The sequence below is a fragment of the Epinephelus fuscoguttatus genome, linkage group LG13 (assembly GCF_011397635.1).
Source record: "Epinephelus fuscoguttatus linkage group LG13, E.fuscoguttatus.final_Chr_v1".
In the NCBI taxonomy this organism is placed as follows: domain Eukaryota; kingdom Metazoa; phylum Chordata; class Actinopteri; order Perciformes; family Serranidae; genus Epinephelus; species Epinephelus fuscoguttatus.
The window spans coordinates 7315636-7337642 of record NC_064764.1 but is presented as its reverse complement, the minus strand read 5'-3'; the positions used below and the strand labels follow the sequence as shown (position 1 = coordinate 7337642).

General features: G+C 39.6%; 1 protein-coding gene across 5 annotated transcripts in view; it reads left to right on the top strand.

Annotated features, from left to right (window-relative positions):
* The window catches only part of glsb (glutaminase b), a 59344-nt gene that overhangs the window by 19087 nt on the left and 18250 nt on the right, over positions 1-22007 (top strand). For 3 of the 5 annotated variants that reach the window (XM_049593442.1, XM_049593444.1, XM_049593443.1), the window contains exons 2-14: positions 823-919; positions 1070-1191; positions 2137-2266; positions 5037-5116; positions 5959-6122; positions 7874-7932; positions 13586-13618; positions 14702-14760; positions 16434-16500; positions 16885-16935; positions 17489-17665; positions 19792-19923; positions 21848-21940. In XM_049593442.1, the coding sequence (XP_049449399.1) occupies positions 823-919; positions 1070-1191; positions 2137-2266; positions 5037-5116; positions 5959-6122; positions 7874-7932; positions 13586-13618; positions 14702-14760; positions 16434-16500; positions 16885-16935; positions 17489-17665; positions 19792-19923; positions 21848-21940 (1264 nt within the window). Of the gene's footprint in view, positions 1-822; positions 920-1069; positions 1192-2136; positions 2267-5036; positions 5117-5958; positions 6123-7873; positions 7933-8047; positions 13253-13585; positions 13619-14701; positions 14761-16433; positions 16501-16884; positions 16936-17488; positions 17666-19791; positions 19924-21847; positions 21941-22007 lie in introns of those variants that run through there. The other 2 variants (XM_049593445.1, XM_049593446.1) reach the window with 2 other exon arrangements.

Here is a 22007-nt window from a genome sequence, read left to right as displayed (position 1 = left end):
AGCATTGAAGTACAGTAGAGCAGGGCAGAGAGATGGAAGCAAAATATATTAAACCCAGTGTTAATACAACAGAACTGGAGAGAGGGGTGAAAAATAAATAGAGGTGGGCATGGCTCAAGTAGGGTGCAAAATTATAGACGGAGAACGATTGACAATTTTTTCACTTTAAGCCCTGACACTGTCATATTTGTGTAGGAATTAAGCTACAATACATGACATATATTGTTTTAATTAATAAATACAGTGTGAATAAAGATTACATAACATAAAAATAACTGCAGTCTTTGTTATTTGATAGCCGCTTAAATTAAACAGTTTTTATAGGGCAAGTAAAAACTGACATCGGGCAAGTAGATCTCTGCCCAACTTGCCCGACCGGGCAAGTGAAAAAAAAACCTTAGCGTTGAACCCTTACACTTGGATTGCGTATTTTCAGTGTGTGTCACTTGAATCCCTCACTTATGTGATAAGACTTTGTCAACAGCTACTGATAAGCTTTGTGTTAACATTGACAAGGCAAGTGGGAATAGGCTTTATTGTGGCTCGTGCTAAAGTGCATAAGCCTGTTTGAATATCAACCATGCCTTCAGTGCAGTGGCACTTTATTTACTTACATTTACATAACAACAGATGTGTATGTTTTTCTCGCGTCTGCTTTGTTGCTTCTTACATATATTTTACTCCAAATTTGACCCCCATGCCATAGAGAAGAAAAAACAGATTTTTTAAAATTTTATTTATTAATGTTTTTATCACTTTACATTACTAGAAGTACTGTGTCTTATACATTTGTTTGTGTCTATCTACCACTTTTTAACCTAGGAGAAGAAATGCAGGCATTCTGCCCAGTTTGGAGGACTTGCTCTTCTACACAGTCGCAGAAGGTCAAGAGACGATTCCTGCTCATAAATTTCTTACAGTAAGTCCTACAAACTCAGCTCAGTTTGATGTTTGATGCTAATGTCACAGCATAGATTAGTGCGTTAACATCATGCTGTCTCCTCACTTTTTATTGTTTTCTTTTACATGGTTTCTATTCTGAGGTGTTTCTAAATACTCTTAATTTTAGGCACTTAAAGCCACTGGGCTTCGCAGTGGAGATCCAAGACTAAAGGAATGCATGGACACCCTCAAAGAGACTCTGAAGAACACAGCTGATGGAGTCACACTAGACAGGCACCTATTCAAGAAGTAAGGCATGTCATATCTTGTCTGGGTGCTTTATCTCCATCATGTACACCAACCATAGTGGCAATTTGTATCATATTTCGCATGAAATTTTCTATTCTTCAGCTTAAAAAAAGCATTTTATACATTTGATAACCATATTTCTTTAATGAGCAAATTCAAACACGCTTGATTGTTTAAATTTGCAGATTGCATAAATGCAAAAATGTATTCATCAAAAAGCATTTAGGAAGCAATTCTCTTTCGTGTGACTTGTGCACCTCCATTGTAATACATTTAATGCATGAGATCCTTCTCTTCTTAAAGGGACAGTTCACCACGAATTCAAAAATAATTATTTTTCGTCTTACCTGTGGTGCTGTTAATCAGTCTAGATTGTTTTGGTTTGCTGAGTGTTGGCAATATCGGCCATAGTGATATCCGTCTTCTCTCCAATATAATGGAACTAGATGGCACTCGGCTTGTGGTGCTCAAAGTGCCAAAAAATAAATAAATAAAAATAAAAATTAAAAAATGAGCAGCAATGTCTCTTTCCAGAAATCATGACCAGGGTACTCACGATAATTCACAGATGTTGTGAGCATGTATCAGCACTATCAGGCTTGTGCTCAAGGCAGAGTGAGATGTAAACATAACTATAATGTTAGAAAGCTTGGATATGCTAGGTTAGCTAGCAGTGGATGACCTATGACCATTGTTTGCTACAGTCTGTGGTTTGATCATTGATATAGTGATCACTCATCACTATATGGACTCATGTTGGATCACACTGTATGGATAAGAAGCAGCTGATCAATATGTTTATGATGAAGCTTCTTCATCAGCCACTTTTATTAACATTCATAGAAGTTTGTCACACTTCAGGTTTGCAAACTTGGTTGGCAAACTTTTCTTCCAGTTGCATGCAATCACAGTGTTTTAGCATGCTATTTGTGGTTTATTCGTCAGGTGTGTCCAGAGCAACATTGTCCTGCTCACTCAGGCCTTCCGCAAGAAGTTCGTCATCCCAGACTTCCAGTCCTTCACCTCCCATATTGATGAGCTGTATGAGAGTGCCAAAGATCTCTCTGGAGGACAGGTGTGCCCTTGGATCCATGACTCTTTTTTTGTTTCTTCCAGTGCATCATCATAATGATTTAGCCCATACAGATTCATTACCATCAGTCTGTTCTAACAGTCTGGTTTCAGTCTGCAGTCAGCTGGTATCAAAAGTGTACATCAGTCCTTGATTACACTTCCAGAATGGAACCAGCAGCACTCTGATCTGATTGAAAACCATTGTATCAACACATCTTACACTTGAAGGAAAAATCCACCCCAGAACATGTTACAAGGATCATACTGTAGTGGTGTTCCCAGTGGTGGTCAGCAAGCTGCTATATTCACACTTTGGTGCAGGATTCAGTCTTGTGTCAAGTCATTTTAGCTTCTGGCTACAAAAATGTTAAGACCTAAAAAAAGCAATGCAGCACAGTTATGAAAATGAGAAATCATGGTGATGATTCTCAGATCACATGAACCTCCCACAGTGAAACTCAGCTCTCAGCTGAAAAGCATCTGGTGACTCTATGTGAAAAGGAGGCAGCACATGGTCGTCTGCATCCTCCTGAAGCCAATAGAGGAGTTTGTATCCACAGAGGAGGAGAGCCTTTTCACGGCAGACATTTTGACTCTTCAAAGCAGGAAAAGCACAGGTGGACTTTATAACATTACTTCCCATGGCTGCTTCCCATTTAATGAGCCAGTACCAGGGCATGCTCACTCAGTGACATGGCTTACTCTCACAATAATTGTATGGAACCATTGTTAATGTTATTAAATATGTGTGTGCTTTTCCTGCTTTAACAAATGTCTGCTGTGAAAAGGTTTTGTTAGCACATAACTAAACTGAGCCTACATCCACACGAAGCTGGCTAATTTAGAAAACTGTGAAAATGTCAGTTGTTGACACTAGTGTTTTCAGTTTGTTTTCTTTAAAGGGATAGTTCGACATTTTGGCAAATTCGCCTATTGCCGTAATCCCTATAGTCATATGAGTAGGTACATTACCTTTAATTGTCAGTGCGTGCTGTTCTGAGATCGGTGGGGCAGAGCTGCCTGCTGAAATGGAGGTGAATGGTACAGGTAGCCTCTCTCCCTCAAAACTAATCAAATACACCATCAAATGACTCTAAAATGCTCTAGTGGACAACTTGTAGCTTACACATTCACCACGCTATGAAATATGAAATAATAATGTAATATTACGAGACAGAGTTGTTTTGAAGCCAAATGCAGAGCCGGAACTACATTCCAGACATACAGTACTTGCTGGGCGGAGTGATTTCAAACAGCGTATGTTTAGTGCAGTTACTCCTGTCATCAAAACAACAAGTTTGTTGAGAAGAAGCCAGAATATACAGAGGAAGAGTTACAGGTTTTGGAAGAAGTGAGAGCAAGAAGAGAGGCTGAGGCTGCCAAGAACATGCTAAATCACAACTCCTGAAGGAACAACAACATAAAATGTTCCCTAACAGTCTGTTTATTCCCAACAATGAGAAGTAATGCCAGTCACTTCACTATATGCTCTGGGCATGCGCTTATCCATAACATAACCACAACAACATTTGCATTTTAGCTGAGCAAAATACACAACAATCACTTACCACGTCTGCTCGTTTAGTGATGCCGACAGATGGTATGACAGTATCTTTCAAGAAAAGCGTTTGCACCATTCCTGAGCTTCTGTGCTCCATCCTTTCAGTGTAGTCCTCCGGTAAAAAATGGCAGGAGCACACAAACATTTTCCGGACCATTTCCACAGTCGCGTGGGGGTCGATGTCCAGCACAAATAGCCATTGTTTCATCCTGTCCGTATCACTGGTTGGAACTACGTGAAACTTCACTTTGCTCCATGTCTTCGGCTTGTTACTGCAACCTTTTACAGTACAAATTGGTAATGACAAAAAGTGAAAGTGAATAATGACAAGAATTCTTCGTCCACATGTCGTGATGTAGTTAATGGCCTCACAGACCAATGCTGTCTACAACAAGGTATACAAGGTACATTATTATGACCTCCTCCACTGTTGCCTTGTTTGTTGTCAGAAACTTTTGAGACTTTTGAAACTTTTCCAGCGCCATTTATTGGCAGTGTCTATGTCAACATAAAAGAAACATGGTAGCATGTGTGCAGCCATGGTCGTTTGAAATTAACATACCTATTTTCATTCATAAAGGGAGGATATATGAGCCTCAAATCTCTTCATCCTTGTCCTTTTCCAACCAACCAGGAGCTCAACTGTACATCACATCCAAAGAGAAAATTTGTTTTACATAGTTTTTCTTATTTCAGTTGTCAAATAACTGAGTGAGTGTAAAATTGTGTTGTGACCATGGTTCATGTATGCCACTTGTTAATCAGGTAAATTGTTATTATTTATTTCAAAATCTCTGTTTTCAAGCATAAAATAACAGCTTTGTGTGGAGAAAAGTCCAACATGGAAAAGACACATTTTCAGTGCTCCCTGGTGTGGATCTTCTGAAGCAAAGAATCACACCTCTGGGTGTTGTTGAAAGGCATCCTGGAAAACTCTGGATATGACCTGCTTTAACAGTCTTCCTGGAAGGAGTTAAAAGGCTGAAAGTAAACAAACCACTTTGTCCTAAAGTAACTCCTTCTGATAAGAGTATCTGAGGGTGGATTTTTCCTCTCTGGTCAACAGATGAGGACTTCACCTGCCAGTTGTTACTGTGTGTTTCCAGTGGTGTTAGCTTTCCATTGAATCCTGAGCCTCAGCAGACGTCAGCATTGTAAGATGAACCGCTGCTGTGCCGACACTCTTTCAGCTGCCTCACCTTTCTTTCAGGTCGCAGACTACATTCCTCAGCTTGCCAAATTCAGCCCCGACATGTGGGCTGTCTCGCTGTGCACAGTGGACGGACAGAGGTGAGACAGAGTCTTGAGCAGGGACAAGTATTAAAGGGACATTGTGATGTTTTTAATTCTTAGCACACTTTTAATGTTCGTATGCAGTCTTTCAGTTCACATTATAATGGCAGCTTTGCACTGTGTACATTCCTTTGTGAAATCACCTGAGTCCAGATTCCTGTCAGGTAAATAATTACCAAGTGGCATCCAGTGGTTTCAGTGAGGAATGCTAACAAGCCAGGTCTGATTTATTTAACTGCAGTTTGAGAAACCATTCATCAGGTTTATTAATCAAATATTCAGTTTGTAACTGATAAATGAAATTCCCTGGAGTTTGTTTAATCTGGAGGGCTATTGAATGATTATTGATCCATAGATGGTGCTTTACCACAAATCCTGGGGTGGACAGAATAAAAGGAACAACTGTAACATTAAATGTAGTCTAATTAACACTGTTTATAAAGCTTACAGTGCTCAAAGAAGTGTTGTATTTGCCAGTAAAGACAGAACTAGTACAATGAGACATTTTAAGGTGTTGTAAAATGGTGCCAGCAGCTTGTTCTCTGATAGGCAGTTGTAAAATTCCATAAGTGTGTATATTTGTTATGTTTGTGTAACAGAGGAAGTCATAAAGATAACATGGTGCTGGACTGTGTTATCATGCTCTGTTGTTGAAGTTTATGGTTTCCCCTGAACTCACATTATTCTATGAAATGGCATCTTCTTATTAAGTATACTTTTTCCTATCTCTTTCATGTTTTAGTCTGTTCATGTTTCTCATTCTGAACGTTTGTTTCTAATCACTGGTGGTGCAGCTGCTTTGCCTGCATAGATAACTATTTATCTTTTGTCTTTTGTAGACACACAGTAGGAGACACCAAGGTCCCCTTCTGTCTGCAGTCCTGTGTCAAGCCTCTGAAGTACGCTGTGGCTGTTCATGACCACAGCACAGAGTATGTGCACAGTTTCATTGGAAAGGAGCCCAGTGGCCTGCGCTTTAATAAGCTCTTCCTGAATGACGATGGTGAGCCTTTAGACTTTTCTTTTTCTCCTTTCTTCCATTAAAGGTGGATTCTTCTGTCTCTGGCACACTATTGTTCCTCCTTGAAATATTGCAGTAGAGACCTGATGCTAGTTTGATAAAGAAGATTGTCCTGCGTAGGGCTTTAACTGTGTTTAGGAAGTTAATGTTTCCTATTTTAACAGCTGTGTGAAAGTAAACGGTTAAAGTAAAGGTTTAAGTATTTGGATAATACTGTTTATGGGATAAATGATATTTATTGTGAGATTGTTAAATTTTATAGGCAGAGTTGTGGTTAGTTTGTTAGAGGAAATGTCTCAATCCCCACACTGGTGCTTAAACTGCCATCAGCCATCTTGTCGTCATCATTGCATGTGGGAATTTAGCTTCTGTTCTGCCAGGACAGCCATGTGGTTGTTGTGTTGTGTAAGGGGATCACACACCAGTGAGATCATGTAGGTGATGTAAGTGCTGCACTTGAACTCTCTGAAGGAGGAAGGCTTCCTCTCATCTGGCTGTTAAATTGGCTCAGTGTTACTGTAACTTAAGAGGAAGAGAGCTCACTTCACAGGGCAACTTATGGAAATGGATGTTGACCACTATCTCTTGGTGTAAAGGCCTAGTGTGTAGCATTTTGTTGCATCTGGCAGGGAGGTTGCAGATTGCCACCGTCTGAAACTTCACCCGTGTGCCAAGTGTGTAGGAGAACTACAGTGGCTGACAAAAAACATGAGTGGCCCTATCTAGAGCCAGTGGTTTGTTTGTACGTTCTGGGCTACTGTAGGAACAACATGGCGGACTCTGTGGAAGAGGACCTTTTCCGTGTGTAGATATAAACAGCTCATTCTAAGGTGGCTTTTTGCTTTAAATTATCATTATGAAGTTAATGTTGATTAAACAATGTAATGGCTGTGGAATAATGTCACCACTGGGGTTTAGATTGGCTCCCTACAAGCCTCACTGTCATTGTGCAGTTCTGTCTGCCACTGGGTACAATCACCTGGGAAAATGAAGGCTGGATTAATGGCACGAAGGAAGTGCATCAACCACTGTGCAACCAAAACAGGAAGAGCATAGAGCTTTTGCTTTCCGTGGTTGCTATCCCCAATTGCCAAAGAGTGTAAATCAAAACTTCTTTGCAGTTACTGTTACTGTCCCCAGTCTCAGAAGTGGCAGACAGTTGAACAACTGAAGTAACTATGGAAAGCAAAATGCAGTGTGTCTTGTGTTGTTGCTAGTTGTGAGGAAAATAGAAAGAGATCCGGTTTCTTCGCAACAGCAGTGCCAACAATGATACTACTCACAGACGCTAGGGGGTGGGGGGCTCGAAAAGTTTTTCTACTCTAATTTCTTGGAGTACATTGTTCCATCGTCAGTCTTGTAGGTGTGTGTGGTACAAAGTTCGACTTAGTTCATATCATAACAGTATCTCACAGAGATACTGCCAGGACAAGTTTCCACACATACTTTGTCAGCTTGCCAAGGAATTTACCCGCCAAAATCTACAATCTTATGAACATAAATACTTCGCTGTGCCATGTATCTATTCAGAACAAAGCTATTGATTAAATACATTCTGTTGCTGTTTTGTATGTAAATATATTAATGTGTAGTATCTGGAGTCAGTGTGTGCTCTACATGTAGTTGATTCTTAATGTTTGATCTGTCTATATACAGAACTTTCATCAAACATGACTTAATGTTTACACTTTGATCCTTTACAGCATGCTAACTGAGCACTTGGTTTTTTGCAGATAAGCCCCACAACCCCATGGTGAATGCTGGCGCTATAGTTTGTACCTCACTGATAAAGGTAAAAGTAGCAACACTTTTTTCCCTCTGTTCATGTGTTTTTTTGTGTCCAGTTTGTGTCATATCCACTGAAACCTTAGCCATACAATTCCTCATATCAGTGGGCTGCTTTATCAAGTAAATAAATGAAGGTTAACATAAGTATTGGTAGCAGATAAGATATGACTGTTTTAACAGTGGCCTTATTAACCTTAATCTGTTTAAACACAATTAAACCCTCTAAAAAAGGACTCACAACAATGCAGTATTTTGCTGATTAACAACCTGTTCACATGTGTCAGACTATTTCTTTGTGGTATTGTTACCTGGACTTTAGACTTCCCAGTGTGTTCAAGTATTTGTGACTCTTGACTCAGCTGGAATCATTTCTAGGTCACTCCCTCAGTCCACTGTCCTGTGTCTTGTTGTGGTGATTAAGACTTGTGCTAATCCTTCCTGAAGGCACTTAGCAGTCGCATCACACACACTGTTATCGTCCCCGCTCAAAATAACCCGGACGGAGAGCCAGTCAAATGCAGGTGCACGCACACCAGCCCCAGTCTGCACATTAAGAGAGATAGGAAGTCAGATAATACCTCACAGCTCCTCCATCTTGTCACCAGAGCATGGTGTCACAGTGTTTTTCTCTCCGGTAACTCAGTGTGAAGACAGATGGACAGAGTTCAGAAATGAATCACTCGTCATCTGTTAAATAAAATGCAGCTCACAAGGTCACTGATAACAAAGGAGAGATTAAACCTGGCTTGAATACCAGCTTTGTCACACTGGTAGTGTTAGATTTTAAATCTTCTTACAGCTGGTAATGATCACTCTCGGGTTTGATTTTTAATGCTTTAACCCTACCAGGCTGTCTTTTAGCACTCACACAGACACGTACCTGCACAAGAGCTGTCTATAAATACCTTTTTAAAGCTGCAAGACTGTATTGCAGAGGCTTTTTAATATCTTGAAATGAGCTTCTTTTTGCTTTATTGAATTATGGATTTTTGGCACATTCTCTGTTAATTGTTATAAATTCTCACCGTCCAGGACTGTGATTGGGCTGTAGCTTTTTCTGGAGATGACCTTATGTTATGCCAAGTTTTTGTCCTAAGCACTTAGACTTTGAACTGAATTTTTATGACTAATAATATGAATCATCCTTGTTGCATTCTTATTGATGTTGTAAGAAAAAAATGTGTTACCAAAGCTTGGAGTTGTGACTATCAGATTTTATTTACTGTTTTGCTTGAGAGGAAGCAATCTAGAGAGGCAACGTAAGGAAATCCTTCATAAAGTAATTCAACTGTAGATGATGCCAAAACATCCTCCATGTACGCTGAAGCATGTGGCCTGTTAGATCCTGGTTTGATTTTGGACCTCCTGTACTTAAAAGTAGCTCTGTTACCAGTCTCAGTATCTGGGACCTGTGTGTTTTCACTGTCCACATGTCGTTAAAATCCCATTCCCTTTTTTTTTTTTTTTTTTTAAATTAAGTTTGTTCACCTGTGCTTGTTGTGCTTTATCACCGTGCAACTATAACTCTATTTAATTTAGATGTTATACAACAGCTTCTGCTGACAGTAATAATTCACTTAAATTTTCATTTATCTGCAATTGCTGCCTTTTAGGATTAAAGATTTTGCTGTTGTTGTACCATGACAGCAAATCAATATGCAGTCACTTGAACTGGAGTGGATGAAGGTTGATAAAAACAAGGGAAGAAAGTAGTTGAACTCTTTAAATACCAGCAGCTGCCCAGATCTATAAATCATGCCTTTTGTTGTGCATTTGAAAAAAAAAGGTTAAAATGGCATGTTTACAAAGTTGGTAGTTCATTTTTAAGCAAAGTGCTACGCATTCCCTTTCTGTAATGCTGCTCAGCATCATTTATGCTTGTAGGAAAAGAAAGTAATTAATATTCCATTGAAGAACTGTTAGAATAGTATAGACATATTTTTGTTTTCTTTCTAATAAAACTAATGAAAAATGTGCAGGACAGGAAAAAAGCGAACGCCATTATGTGTCAATAAGCAGCTCAAATCTATGTATCCACTGAGACACCAAAACCATTTTCTACTTAACTTTTTGGGACACTCAAGAGTATAGTTTTAAGATAAGATATACTTAACTGATCCCCAGAGGGGAAATGCAAGTACGATAGTGCAAATACTGTACTATAATTGACTACTAAGGTAGTTTGAGGAAACATTGGACCTTTATTCCAAACTTTTGCTACCACTATTAAAAGCTGCCTACGTTTGTATAAAACACAAACATCTGGTCTGTCTTTTCAGTGTTTAGATCTGATCAGTAACCAGTGATGTTTAGATGCTAACAGCCACTTCTTGCTGTGATTTTATTCTGAACATATTGTACAAGATAAAGCAGGCTCTGTCATTGAGTAAGCTTTGTTTCCGTTGTGTCGTCACACAACTGCTCAATTTTAAATGGGCTGATGTCACAAAACACTTCCAGGCATTACATTTGTAAAGCCAGTTAGAGTTTTGTGACCTCACAGTTGTCAAACAGAAATAAAAAGACAGCGAAGTAAGAATAAAATGCATTACATTGTATTCTAAAATACACTTAAGTGATCAAGACAGTGGAGAGTAAAACAATAGTTCAATGTTTTGGGAAATACACTTTGCTTAGAAAGAAGACAGTAAGATGAGAAGACTGATATCAGTGTCATACTACTGCTTTTAAGTTGTACTGATCAATATTCTTATGTCAGCAAGTACCTAATCACTGCCAGTAATGTTAAAGGATCAGGTGTTAGTGATAAACCCTTGTAGAATTATCCCGTCTCTGCAATTTTCCTCAGCTGGACATAGCAGTTTACCTTTTTGTAGCACATTGCTTTGATTTTATGGCCCAGAGCTTTACTGTTTACTGTTTTCTTCTTGTCAACATCACTTTTAGCTGCAGCAGGAAGAGTTTTGTTAGCAAACCACTGTGCACTGCATTCTAAGCACCAAACAGCAGACAGATTAAGTTAGCGACTAGCTAGTGAATGTCATGGGGCATTTAGCAGCTGAAGAGCCCGATATTTCGCTGAGGAGTTGATGGAGAGCAAAACAGAGCAAAAATAAGGGTGAATACGAAGCTAATATTTCACATGTGACCAGAATCAAATCTCCAAATAAATGCTAATGTTGCTACATAGGCCACTGTTTACATGCTGCTTACACATTGGACACAGAAGTTTTATAATGTGTCAGTTTTGTGTCTACAGCTTGTTTTGGAACCAAGTGGCTAAAAAATAATTAATGCTGCCTTCAGAACAGAGCCAGAGTCCAGACATGTTTAGCTGGCTAAAAAAATGGAAGCAGGGGGAAAGCATAGATGTATAAAAAATAACTAAACCTGTCAACAGTTTTACAGACACCTTTTCACAGTGGTGGTCTATGGGGAAAATGCTTTTTTGGCCACAGGGGATTTTTTTTTTTGGTGCAATACCGCAAGTGGCCACAGGGGAAGAATTGAAAGCAAGGCTGAGCTGCATTGCTGGGGGCTCGGGGCCCTGAGGGCCTGGGGGAAAGGACTAACCAGGAATGTATTAATGCCAATTTGAGGTATTAGGGGTTACTGCTGTTTTTTATGTTGTCGTTCTTAGCAGTGAGCAGAGGTTAAGGTTTTGGTCTCTATACAGGCATAATGGCACCAAACCTGACTCCCTCACCCTGATGACAAGACTACGAGAGGCAGCCCACAATCACTGCGCCAAGCTTTTGTTCATCAAGAAAAAGTTAAAATGTGCTCCTCCTTCTAGAGAATTTAAAGAAATGCAATTTAATGCATTAATCAGTGGTGTGTTTTTGAATGTAGGATGGAGTCCAAGCTAGCCGTTTCCCCCTGCTTCAGTCTTTATGCTAAACTAGCTAAACACGTCTGTCATGAGATAAATGTTTATCTTCTCATCTCACCCTTGGAAGTAAAGCACAAAAAAATGATGAACTGATTCTTAAACATTGCTGGCAGTGATGTGAGCAGGCTAAGAAGAAGCAGAAGAACATCCACTACTTTTAAATTGTCTATTTCAGGAAATATACTTGCTCTATTCTTTTAAATACCACATAGTCCTGTGAGGTACCCCTACATACTCAGAAGCCTTACAGTAGCTGTACTTACGTGCTTGCAGTTGTCAAGTCAAACAAGTTCCCACCAGTTTCCTATTGATTTTTGATGCAGAGTGTATAAAACTGTAGTGTGTGAATGGTTATATGTGCAGGTTACTCTTCCATCACACAGCAAACCTGTTAACCTGTTACTAAACTGCACAAATCTCATCGCAGAACTGATTCGAAGACAACCCCTCACATTTGCTGAGACAATCATTTGTGTCTGTGTCCATCGGCTCACCACGGTCATTAGTGTCTTAATGTGTTGTTTTTCTTTTTCTATACTGAACCACAAATGTCAAGCCTTTGGTCAGGTTGCCCAGTTAGCTTTTACCCTGGTGGGAAAACTATGGGATGGTTGCCGCGGCAGAATGCCCCAAACTGTTGTTACATGGTGCTTGAAGGCTACATGTTGTTGCTGTTTTTGTATGTTGTTGCATATTTTCCAGACTTAGGAACTGTGGGAAATAATGACTGCTGCTGCAGGTCAAATGACGTTGGTAATTTTTTCTTCCTTTTCCATATCTATCTCCTCGCACTCTCCCAATCCCCTGATCCCCCCTCCCCTCTTCTCTCTTTCTTCTCCAATCAGCTCAGTAGAATCCCCATTTAGAGACTCTTTAACACCTCCATCAATGTCACTTACTTTTTGTTCTGCACAGTAAAGTGTAGAATTTAAAACGTACTGTCAGTCACACATAAAGCATTCGCCTTTTTAAATGTAAAGTTAAAATCCTTTTCACCCCATCCAAGTCATAAACAGTTCAGTATTTTTTACATTTGTAACTAATGCTATAGCACTTTAAATGTGCATGCGTGTCCATTTTTCTTTTGCTGTGTTTTCTTTGGTGGAATAGGCAGCATCAATGAGCTCGATAAATGTACACTGAGCTACAATCAGTGAATTTTATTCTGAGAGGAACACCACTCCTCCCTTCTTTTCCTTCCCTGCCCTCTGTTTTGGCTGACAGTCTCATTGCACATGACACATGTTGACCTACAGTAGACATACATCCTCACATACACACACACACACCTGCATTATGATAACCCATAATACCAACTTGCCTGTATACACCCACATGTACTTAATGAACAAACACATACACATTCACGGCTGCTTCAGATTTAGAAAAATTGTGTCTTCTACTCTTTAGACTTGAAATAATATTGAATTCCTCATCAGGAATCAGTGAGCCGACATAGTAAGATGTAATGGTGAGACATGTTTTTATTTAACTGGCTAAGCTCTGGTTATGCACATGTCTACTAAATCTCCCTTTTTAACTCAAAAAGACTTCCCCCTTTGTAACCTATTTGCAAACCAATCTTATTAATATCTTGTATGTACTTGTATAATTCTTGGCAAAGCTCATGTGATTTTTACATTTTGTTTGTAATAAATTCTATTCACATCTTTTCTTATTCCGTAGAGATAATTTGTCAGCATTATCATTGTAGTATAATCTTTTATGATGCTGTGCTTGTCCTCTGCAACATCCCTTGATGAATGTATTGTACTAACTGCTTATTCTTTTGTTCTCTCCACAGCAAGGTGCAAGCAATGCAGAAAGATTTGATTATGTAAGTATGAGAAGTCAAAAGTATTCAGCTAACTTTCATGTACTTTGTGAAGAGTAGCCTTGTGAGGGGGAATATGTCTAGATAATTAGAAACTTTATTATTGTTTGTTTGATTGATCTCTTTAGAGAGTCCAATAAAGGTCATTAGTTAAAACTAGTGATGAACTTACAGACAATTATTGCTGAAATCTGCAGCTCCACTTGGCTTTACAGAGCTTTATAGTGAGTTTTAGCTCATTGTTTAGCTGTCCTGCCCACAACTTTACTGTTTTAGTCCACTCTCACTGCTCACACAAAGTGAGTTTCCATCCACCACTTTTCATGCACATTGTAAATTTGTGCATAAAGAAAGCCTGAGTGAAAACGCCAAAAATTCCAGAAAGTCTCAAAATCTCACAAGTTTGATAGAGGTAAATAAGTTGGTGTGTCAATATAAAGTAAATGTAAAAGTAAAAGCCCCAAACAGCAGACAGACACAGTTAGAGACTAACTGGTGAACATAATGAAGCATTAGCAGCTTAAGAGGCAGATATTTCCCTCTGGAGCTTGAAGAGACCAAAAACAGAGCTAAAAGAGAGTGATTGTCTTATATTCATCAGGTGGACTCAAACATGACTCTGAATGCTAATGTTCCTCTGTAACGACTAGATATGTGAACAAGCAACTGTTTGTTAACAGGCTCACCATATCAACTTAGAAGATGATGAGATGTTGGTGTTGTGTTCACAATGTATTTCTGCTACCAACAAGTTGCCAACATGTCAGTGAATGCTGGTTTAAAGATTATGCTCAAGGAAGATCCCTGAATACAATACAAGTATTAAATCTTTGCACCCTGATGTCACAGTTTAATTGATGTTTGTTGGTACATGTGATGTATCATTTCCTGTTAGTATAAAACCACTAACCGCAAAATCAGGATACTGTGATACTGTGTGTATTGTACATTCTGTTTACAATTGTTATGTTGTGTGGAATTGGGACACAGCTATTTTTATGATGGGAAGGCCATCAACCAGTGGTAGAATTTAACCTCATGGCATGAACCCCTGTTGATCAGTTTGTCATTCTGCTTTCCCTCCAGGTCATGAACTTTCTGAAAAATATGGCAGGAAACGAGTACGTGGGTTTCAGCAATGCCACGTGAGTCCCTCTAAATTATGAGTTTACATTATCAAGGTTCTTGTCTTTCACTCGCCAGGGGACCACATATAGCACACTCAGCTGCTACACTCTTTGGATTCAAACTTAGAAGCATGTTGAACCTCTAACCATTTCACAATCAGTCACATCACAGCAGGTGTCTTTAATCAGCTCTTAGATAATGTGCTCTAAACCCAATTGGGTCAGTGATGGTTTAAAAGCCTAAATCTAGAAGCTGAATCTGTGGCTTGTGCAGCACGAAAACAAATTGCCACATGTATCATCAGCATCATGAACAATAATGACTGGCAAACCAATTCTCACACGCTCGTGGTTGAATCCAGTCCAAAGTGTTGTATTTTTACTGCCAACACTTGTGAACTGTCCAAATGTGAAACTAAAGGCTATGCACACCCACATGGGTGTTGTCAGTTACTCCGGCTGATTAGACTTCACCTAGTTTGATGTGGGGCAGAGCTGTACTATGAATTACAAAATGTCACGAAACTCCATGTACCTATTGGAATATAATAAAGGTGTTAGTTGTCCCACCCTCACACATGCAACAAAGTCAGGAGAGACAGGGAGATATAGGTGACTACATTTACATTTACATTCACACTAATATTCCACTATTATTCCGAACATAACAACATTCCAAATTTGATATGGGTCATTTTAACAGCATGTTCTGTTTGGATATTAGATCGGATATCACGCCTGTCTCACGCCTTTTTTCCAAATGTAGCATTTTATGATTAAGACATGCCGGATATGCCTGTAATGTATGGGTTTTAAGAACTTTTTGACATGTATACAGTGAATTTAGAAAAGGCATCTCAGCTAGAGTTTTTACAGCAGTGTGCAGCACACAGCCTCTTATCTGTTTACAGCTGTCTCTGTGCATTGTCAGGGATGCCAACCATCTAGGCAACAGTTTGCAAGGCTATGGTACAGAGGCTTGCCCAAAAGAAACCGCGCATTTCTGACATGATAAATGTCACGTTAATCGGAGTATGCAATGCTGCATGTAAACAGGAATATTACTGTAGTAAAATATTCATTTTCATTGGCCATGTGAACAGCCTAGTAAGACTATCGTCTTTTTCACCATAAGGGCAAAAATTGTGTGTGTGTGTGTGTGTGTACACCCTAACAGAAAGCAGTTTAACTTGTTTAACATGATGCCATATTTGATGTTTATTTGTTTCTAGATAAGAAGCTAAAAATGTGAGTGACAATGAAGCCTAAATGCTCAGGAGTTTTACCTCAGTTTAACTGAAATTAAGAAATGGGTCAAAAAATGAATAAAAAGAATTAAACTTTTGACCTTATTACTCATACAGATGGAGTTAGTTTAGGGAATTGATTGGAATGGACTTATGGATAACGTTTGGATTCTTGACATCTGTGTCAAGGTCACATGCATGTGCGTGATTTATGATGACACCACACACTAACAATGTGTCAGGAAAAAGACCAAGTGCTGGGGCTTGTGTTGCAGTAGCATCACATGATTGCATGAGAGCTCTGGTTGTACTATACACATGAGGGGAGGGCGGGTGGAATTCCAACACACAAGTGCAAACATACCCACACACACACACGCACACACACAGTGCAACTATTTCCTTCCTCTATGTAATGGGAGTGCTCTGCTCTTTCTGTGACAGATTCCAGTCAGAGCGTGAGTCAGGAGACAGGAACTTTGCCATTGGCTACTACCTGAAAGAAAAAAAGGTTTGACCTTGGATAAGTCATAACTTACTGCTGCTGTGGTTTTCCGTTGTTTCTCTATAGATTTTTCTCTGTCCTGCAAAGCTGAAAAGTAGTAACTGTAAGGATAAAACAGAATGAAAGAGGAAGAGGTGGAGTAATTTACTGCCAGAGGCCCAATAGAAAAAAAATGTGCCTTTTTGTATTCCTCAGTTGATCATACTTGTCCTTTTAGTCAGCACCTGCCCATTTGGAATAATCGGACCTCTAATAAACAGTTATTAGACCTACTTATCTTGTGTGGCTGTCTCTTTCTCAAGTGGAAGTGCAGCAACATGGAAATGTACTGTAGCTGATGAATGTTTATCTTTGTGCTCCAATTGTTTTAAACTCTGTGTTTCTCTGCAGTGTTTCCCAGAGGGAACAGACATGACATCTGTACTGGACTTCTACTTTCAAGTAAGTTTGGCTATGTTTTTTTTTTTTTTCTGTATCAGTTTTACAACTTACCTTTCAACACTACTGCTTCCACCCCTGAGGGTCAGAGATCCTTGATAGATCAAATTTCTGCTTCTCCCTCTGTCTTTCATCGTGTTTACTTCCCTGTATGCTACATGTAGCTTCTTCACTATGTACAGATGGGGGGGGCAATGAAAGGAAAAAAAACAATATGAAATGTCTCTATTAAGGTGTTGTCCCACCATGAAGCCCCAGAACAGCTACAGTGCTCCTTGTCATTGATTCTCCAAGTGTCTGAAACTCTAAAGAAGGGATGAATACCACTCCTCTTATTTGTCTGTGTTTTTATTACTGTTTAGTCACCTCTACCATCACTGTACTGCCATTTTTACCTTCCCTATGTCACAATTGATTGATTGACCTTCACATTTTTGCTCTCCTGTTCCTCGACCGCTACAATCACATTTGCTGTGACACAAGAACGTGCTGTATGAATTGGAAGAAAAATTGTGATAGAGAAATGATACAAGTTGTCCTTTTTGTGGACCTCCAGCTGTGTTCCATTGAAGTGACCTGTGAGAGCGCCAGTGTCATGGCAGCCACCCTGGCTAACGGCGGCATCTGCCCAATCACAGGCGAGCGTGTGTTAAGCCCCGAGGCAGTGAGGAACACTTTGAGTCTCATGCACTCCTGCGGCATGTACGACTTCTCAGGACAGTTTGCTTTCCATGTAAGTAAAAGGCACAGATGAGCACCTAAATAATTTTGGTTACTGTGATACCTTTGATGTATTAATCTTTGCGTATTTATACTTGTCAGCAGCATGCACTTTTGTCACCATCTTACAGTGGCTGGTAGTTGTTCCTGACGATGAAATAAACTTGCCTGAATTAGAAACTAAAAAGTGCACCATCCCAACAGTTATGTGGTCACAATCTTCATTCCAGACTATACTTGGGCCACACTAACTGCATGAGCAGGGCATGTGCATCGTGAAACCTCTTGTATTTTTTATTTTTATTTTTTCAGCACCTGTTTTAACAGGTTAGAGCAGCCACACTGCCCACATGAGCAGCGCTGCTTAGCCACAGCTCAGATTATTCTAGAGAAAAGGAGTCTTGCCTGTTTTTTTCCCGTGGGACCACGTGGTTTCAGCAAAAAAAAAAAAAAAAAAACACAGGGAAATTGGTCTTTTTATCAACATATTGACGTTATACCACCTTTCACTATGGTTTCAATGTCTTTCTGTCATGGACATGAAAAAATATAAATTTTCTTAACTCAATCTTTCCTGTTTCCATACCAAAATACAAAATAAACGTGCTCTGACAACAATTCAGTTGACAACCTCCCTTTGTTTCTTAATACAAGACATTTTAGTTTGAAATATTTGCATGACTGTGTTTTTGTCAATGCTGTGGCTTGCATGGCTCCTTAAATGGTTGAAGTACCAGTGTGTAATCATAGAAATACAGTACCCACAGCAGCAGGCGTACATCTACTCTTGCCTCATTTCCACTGCATAATTCAGCTTGACTAAACTTACTATCGGTACCAGGTCCTTGTCTATATTTTATTTTCTACTGCAGACAGTAACCCCTCAGTATAGGCCTGGCTTCTCAGCTTATGCCTAATGCGACGCCATGTGAATCTGCCATGACATCATCTTCAAGGCTACACTCGTGCACTTGAGCCTTGTTCCCAGCAGTCCAGTTCAGTTTGTTCAACATCAGAGCGGTTATTTTTGTGTTTCCATTGTCAAATGATGGCACCAACAAAACCACTCCATTCCATTCTGTTTTTGTTCGCCCTCTGTCAAAGTACCTAACACACGAATCTGATACTAAAATTGGATCTGTAAAACAGGAGCTAGAAACACTGCAATTGTCAGTCTTGCTCTAGAGGGATTGAATGCACAAGCCGGCTATTTTTTTGTAATATCCCATCAATAGCAACAGAGAATCTTACCACTTTGACCTATTCTTTTTTCTTCCTAAAATGTTGACATGCAACCGTGTTCCATGGACGATCAACAATGTATAACCCAGCCTACATTTAAGAGTGCTGTCTGCAGAAGAAATACAAAACAGATCTAGAGTTAAGGTACATATCCATATGAGTTATCTATCGGTAAGGATGTTTGATGGACTGTACTATCCATAGCTTTTGCCACTGGAAAACCAAAAAAAGTTGCGTGGAGCCGTGCTGTACCATACAGTGAAAATGGTGCATACTTTAAGTCTTCCTCTTTGACCAACACTGAAACAATCTGAAATGCTGGAGAAAGATGTATCCATATTATAAAACTGTTACATTTTGGTACAGGCATATATGCTTGTATTAAGAGACAAAACACCTAAGCCTCAGCTTAGCATAGCTGTCATATCACATGGTTTCCCTGAGCTGAGGTGTTTGTGCTGAAGGGATGGCACATTTTAATGAGACACGTCCTGGTGGCAGAAAAATGTAGAGAGAAGAAGCAATGTGTGAAAATATTCTTCAGCTTTTCATGATTTGAAGTATTTACAGCATCAAAGTGGAAATCTACTCTTCATTGATCATTTCTTATAGCATATTCTGTTTCAGTTAATGTGAGTTTTGGAAATGATTTATCCACATCCTTAATTTTAAAAACAAATAAAGGAAAGGAATAAACAAAGGAATACTCATTGAAAGAAATATCTAAAGATTCTTCAGTGTAATAAGACAGAAGAGTGGATAGATTTCTCTAACTGATGATTTATCGTAGCTGTGTTGACTTGTTCTTTGCTGACTTTCCATTTTCAGCATCATGCTGTTGTAACTGTAGATACACACAGATGATCATCTGTTATGTAACTGTTCTCCCTGTTGTAGGTCGGCCTGCCAGCCAAGTCTGGAGTATCGGGAGGGATCCTGCTGGTTGTACCAAACGTGATGGGTATTATGTGCTGGTCACCTCCTCTAGACAAGCTGGGCAACTCAGTCAGAGGAATACAGTTCTGCACGGTATGTAATGTCTGGCAGTGGAGGAACAGATCACTGCATGCCTGCAGTGTTTACTAAGAATACATATTCATAGCCAGAGCAAGAAATAACTTCACCAGCAACTTTTAGGCCTTTGGGTGTTTTTTACAGACCAGGGCTAAAACATTCAGCAGCATTAATGTTTTAAGAGCAGGAAATGTATTGTTTGTATCCCTTCTTGACCAGAGATGAGAAATAGCTTGACATGAGGCAGGCGCTACTTAGTGCCAAAATCATTTCATTTCATTTTATTTCATTTATTTATGTTACTCAAGGCCATGATGACATGGTATTGAGCACAAACATAACATGTATTAAGTACATTTAGGCCCGTTTCCACTGAAGAAGTTCCTGGTACTATTTGGGGGGCAGGAACTACTACAGGAACGTCCTCTCGCTCAGCCCTCTCAACCGCCGTGTCTCCACTGAGAGAGCAGAGTACGAGGAAGGTTCCTGTAAAGTTATGGGCTCTGGATGTGACGTAATCGTTGCACGACCATTTTGGCCGGGGGACTTAGGGATGCCATTAGCCGATAGCGGTGTCTGTAATAACTCACTAAATGGCCCGTGAAGAAAATATTTTTTTCCAGCGGATGTCATAGTTACAACATGATTGAGTTAACTGGAGTAGTAGTAGTAGTATCCGACAACGGGAGGCTTTTAACAGATGACGTCCTGATGTTAGCTTTGCTGCTGCTGTTAGCTGATGCTTTCTAGACATCGTGACTTCCCATAACTGAATAAATACCACACATATCAACACAAAACTGCTTTGCTAGCTCAATCATGTTGTAACTAAGATATCCGCTGGAAAATATATTTTTTTCACCGGCCATTTAGTGAGTTTTTTTTAGATGGCGGCAGAAGCTATATGAACGAGCTAACCCTCGTCTGCTGAGTTTTAAAAATGCCGGCTATTTTGTTGCTTTCTGTTGTCGTCACATCCCTCCTTAAGTATATCCAATCATCACCAAGTAATCCCCAAGCCCCAGCCAGGAGTCTTTCGGGGCCGTTCTGAGTACCTACCCCGAGGCAGGGACTTGTTTAGCCCTTGTAAAAGTTCCGGAACTCTGTCCTTCGGGGGTGGTTGCTGCGGTGGAGACACGCACCAACGGCCCCGGCCCCGTAAAATTACCCCGAAGTTCCTGCGGTGGAAACGGGCCTTTTGACTGCACCGAGTGACTAAGTCATTTGACAGTACCATGTTGTTATTGCATAACACATATACACACATACTAACATTAAACAAAATTTAATTTTAGACATGCAGTTTTTAAAGGTTCAGTTACAACTTTGATTTTGGTAATATAGATTTAAGATTATTAGTGAATAGCATAGTAGATATATATTGTCTAATCAGTCAAAAATCAGCATTTTAGGTTTCTCTAAACCAACACTAAACAAACATGTAGACCTGTTTTACTGTTTTTAGTTATTGTTAATTTGAATAAATGTCCTTTGGAATATGAATTACTTGAATAATTTTACCTAAATTTATTTTTATACTTTTTATTATATATTCATGGTGCTTTAAGGAAATAATTGTCAACAAACAGTCACAGACACAAAAATGCCTCTTAAGAGAATGGGAAATTGTGCAACAGTGTCCTTGGGGTACTAATTTAACTTGGCAGGCATACTTAGAGTGACCGAAACTGTTTAATAAGTAAGTGATACCTCATTAATGATCACCAAGAGGACAGGCCCAGACACAGAGCTCAGTAAGCGCTGCACGCAAGAATCCGCCTCTCTAGGCAACAATCTCATGTGCTTTGTGAATGTATATAACACTGAAATCATTGACTTTTTAACTTCCAGTCATCAGAATGAAATGTCTTACTGAACAGTGTCAAGTAAATAGAGTTATTTACCCTTCAGTTTTTATCTATCTCTCTTTTCCTTCCAGGACCTTGTGGAGCTTTTCAACTTCCACAACTATGACAACCTGAGGCACTTTGCCAAGAAGCACGACCCTCGCAGAGAAGGAGGGGACCAGCGGGTAAGGACACACAGCATCATGTTATGAGGAAAAAAACCATCTGTAAAACAGCACCCATTTCCTCCAT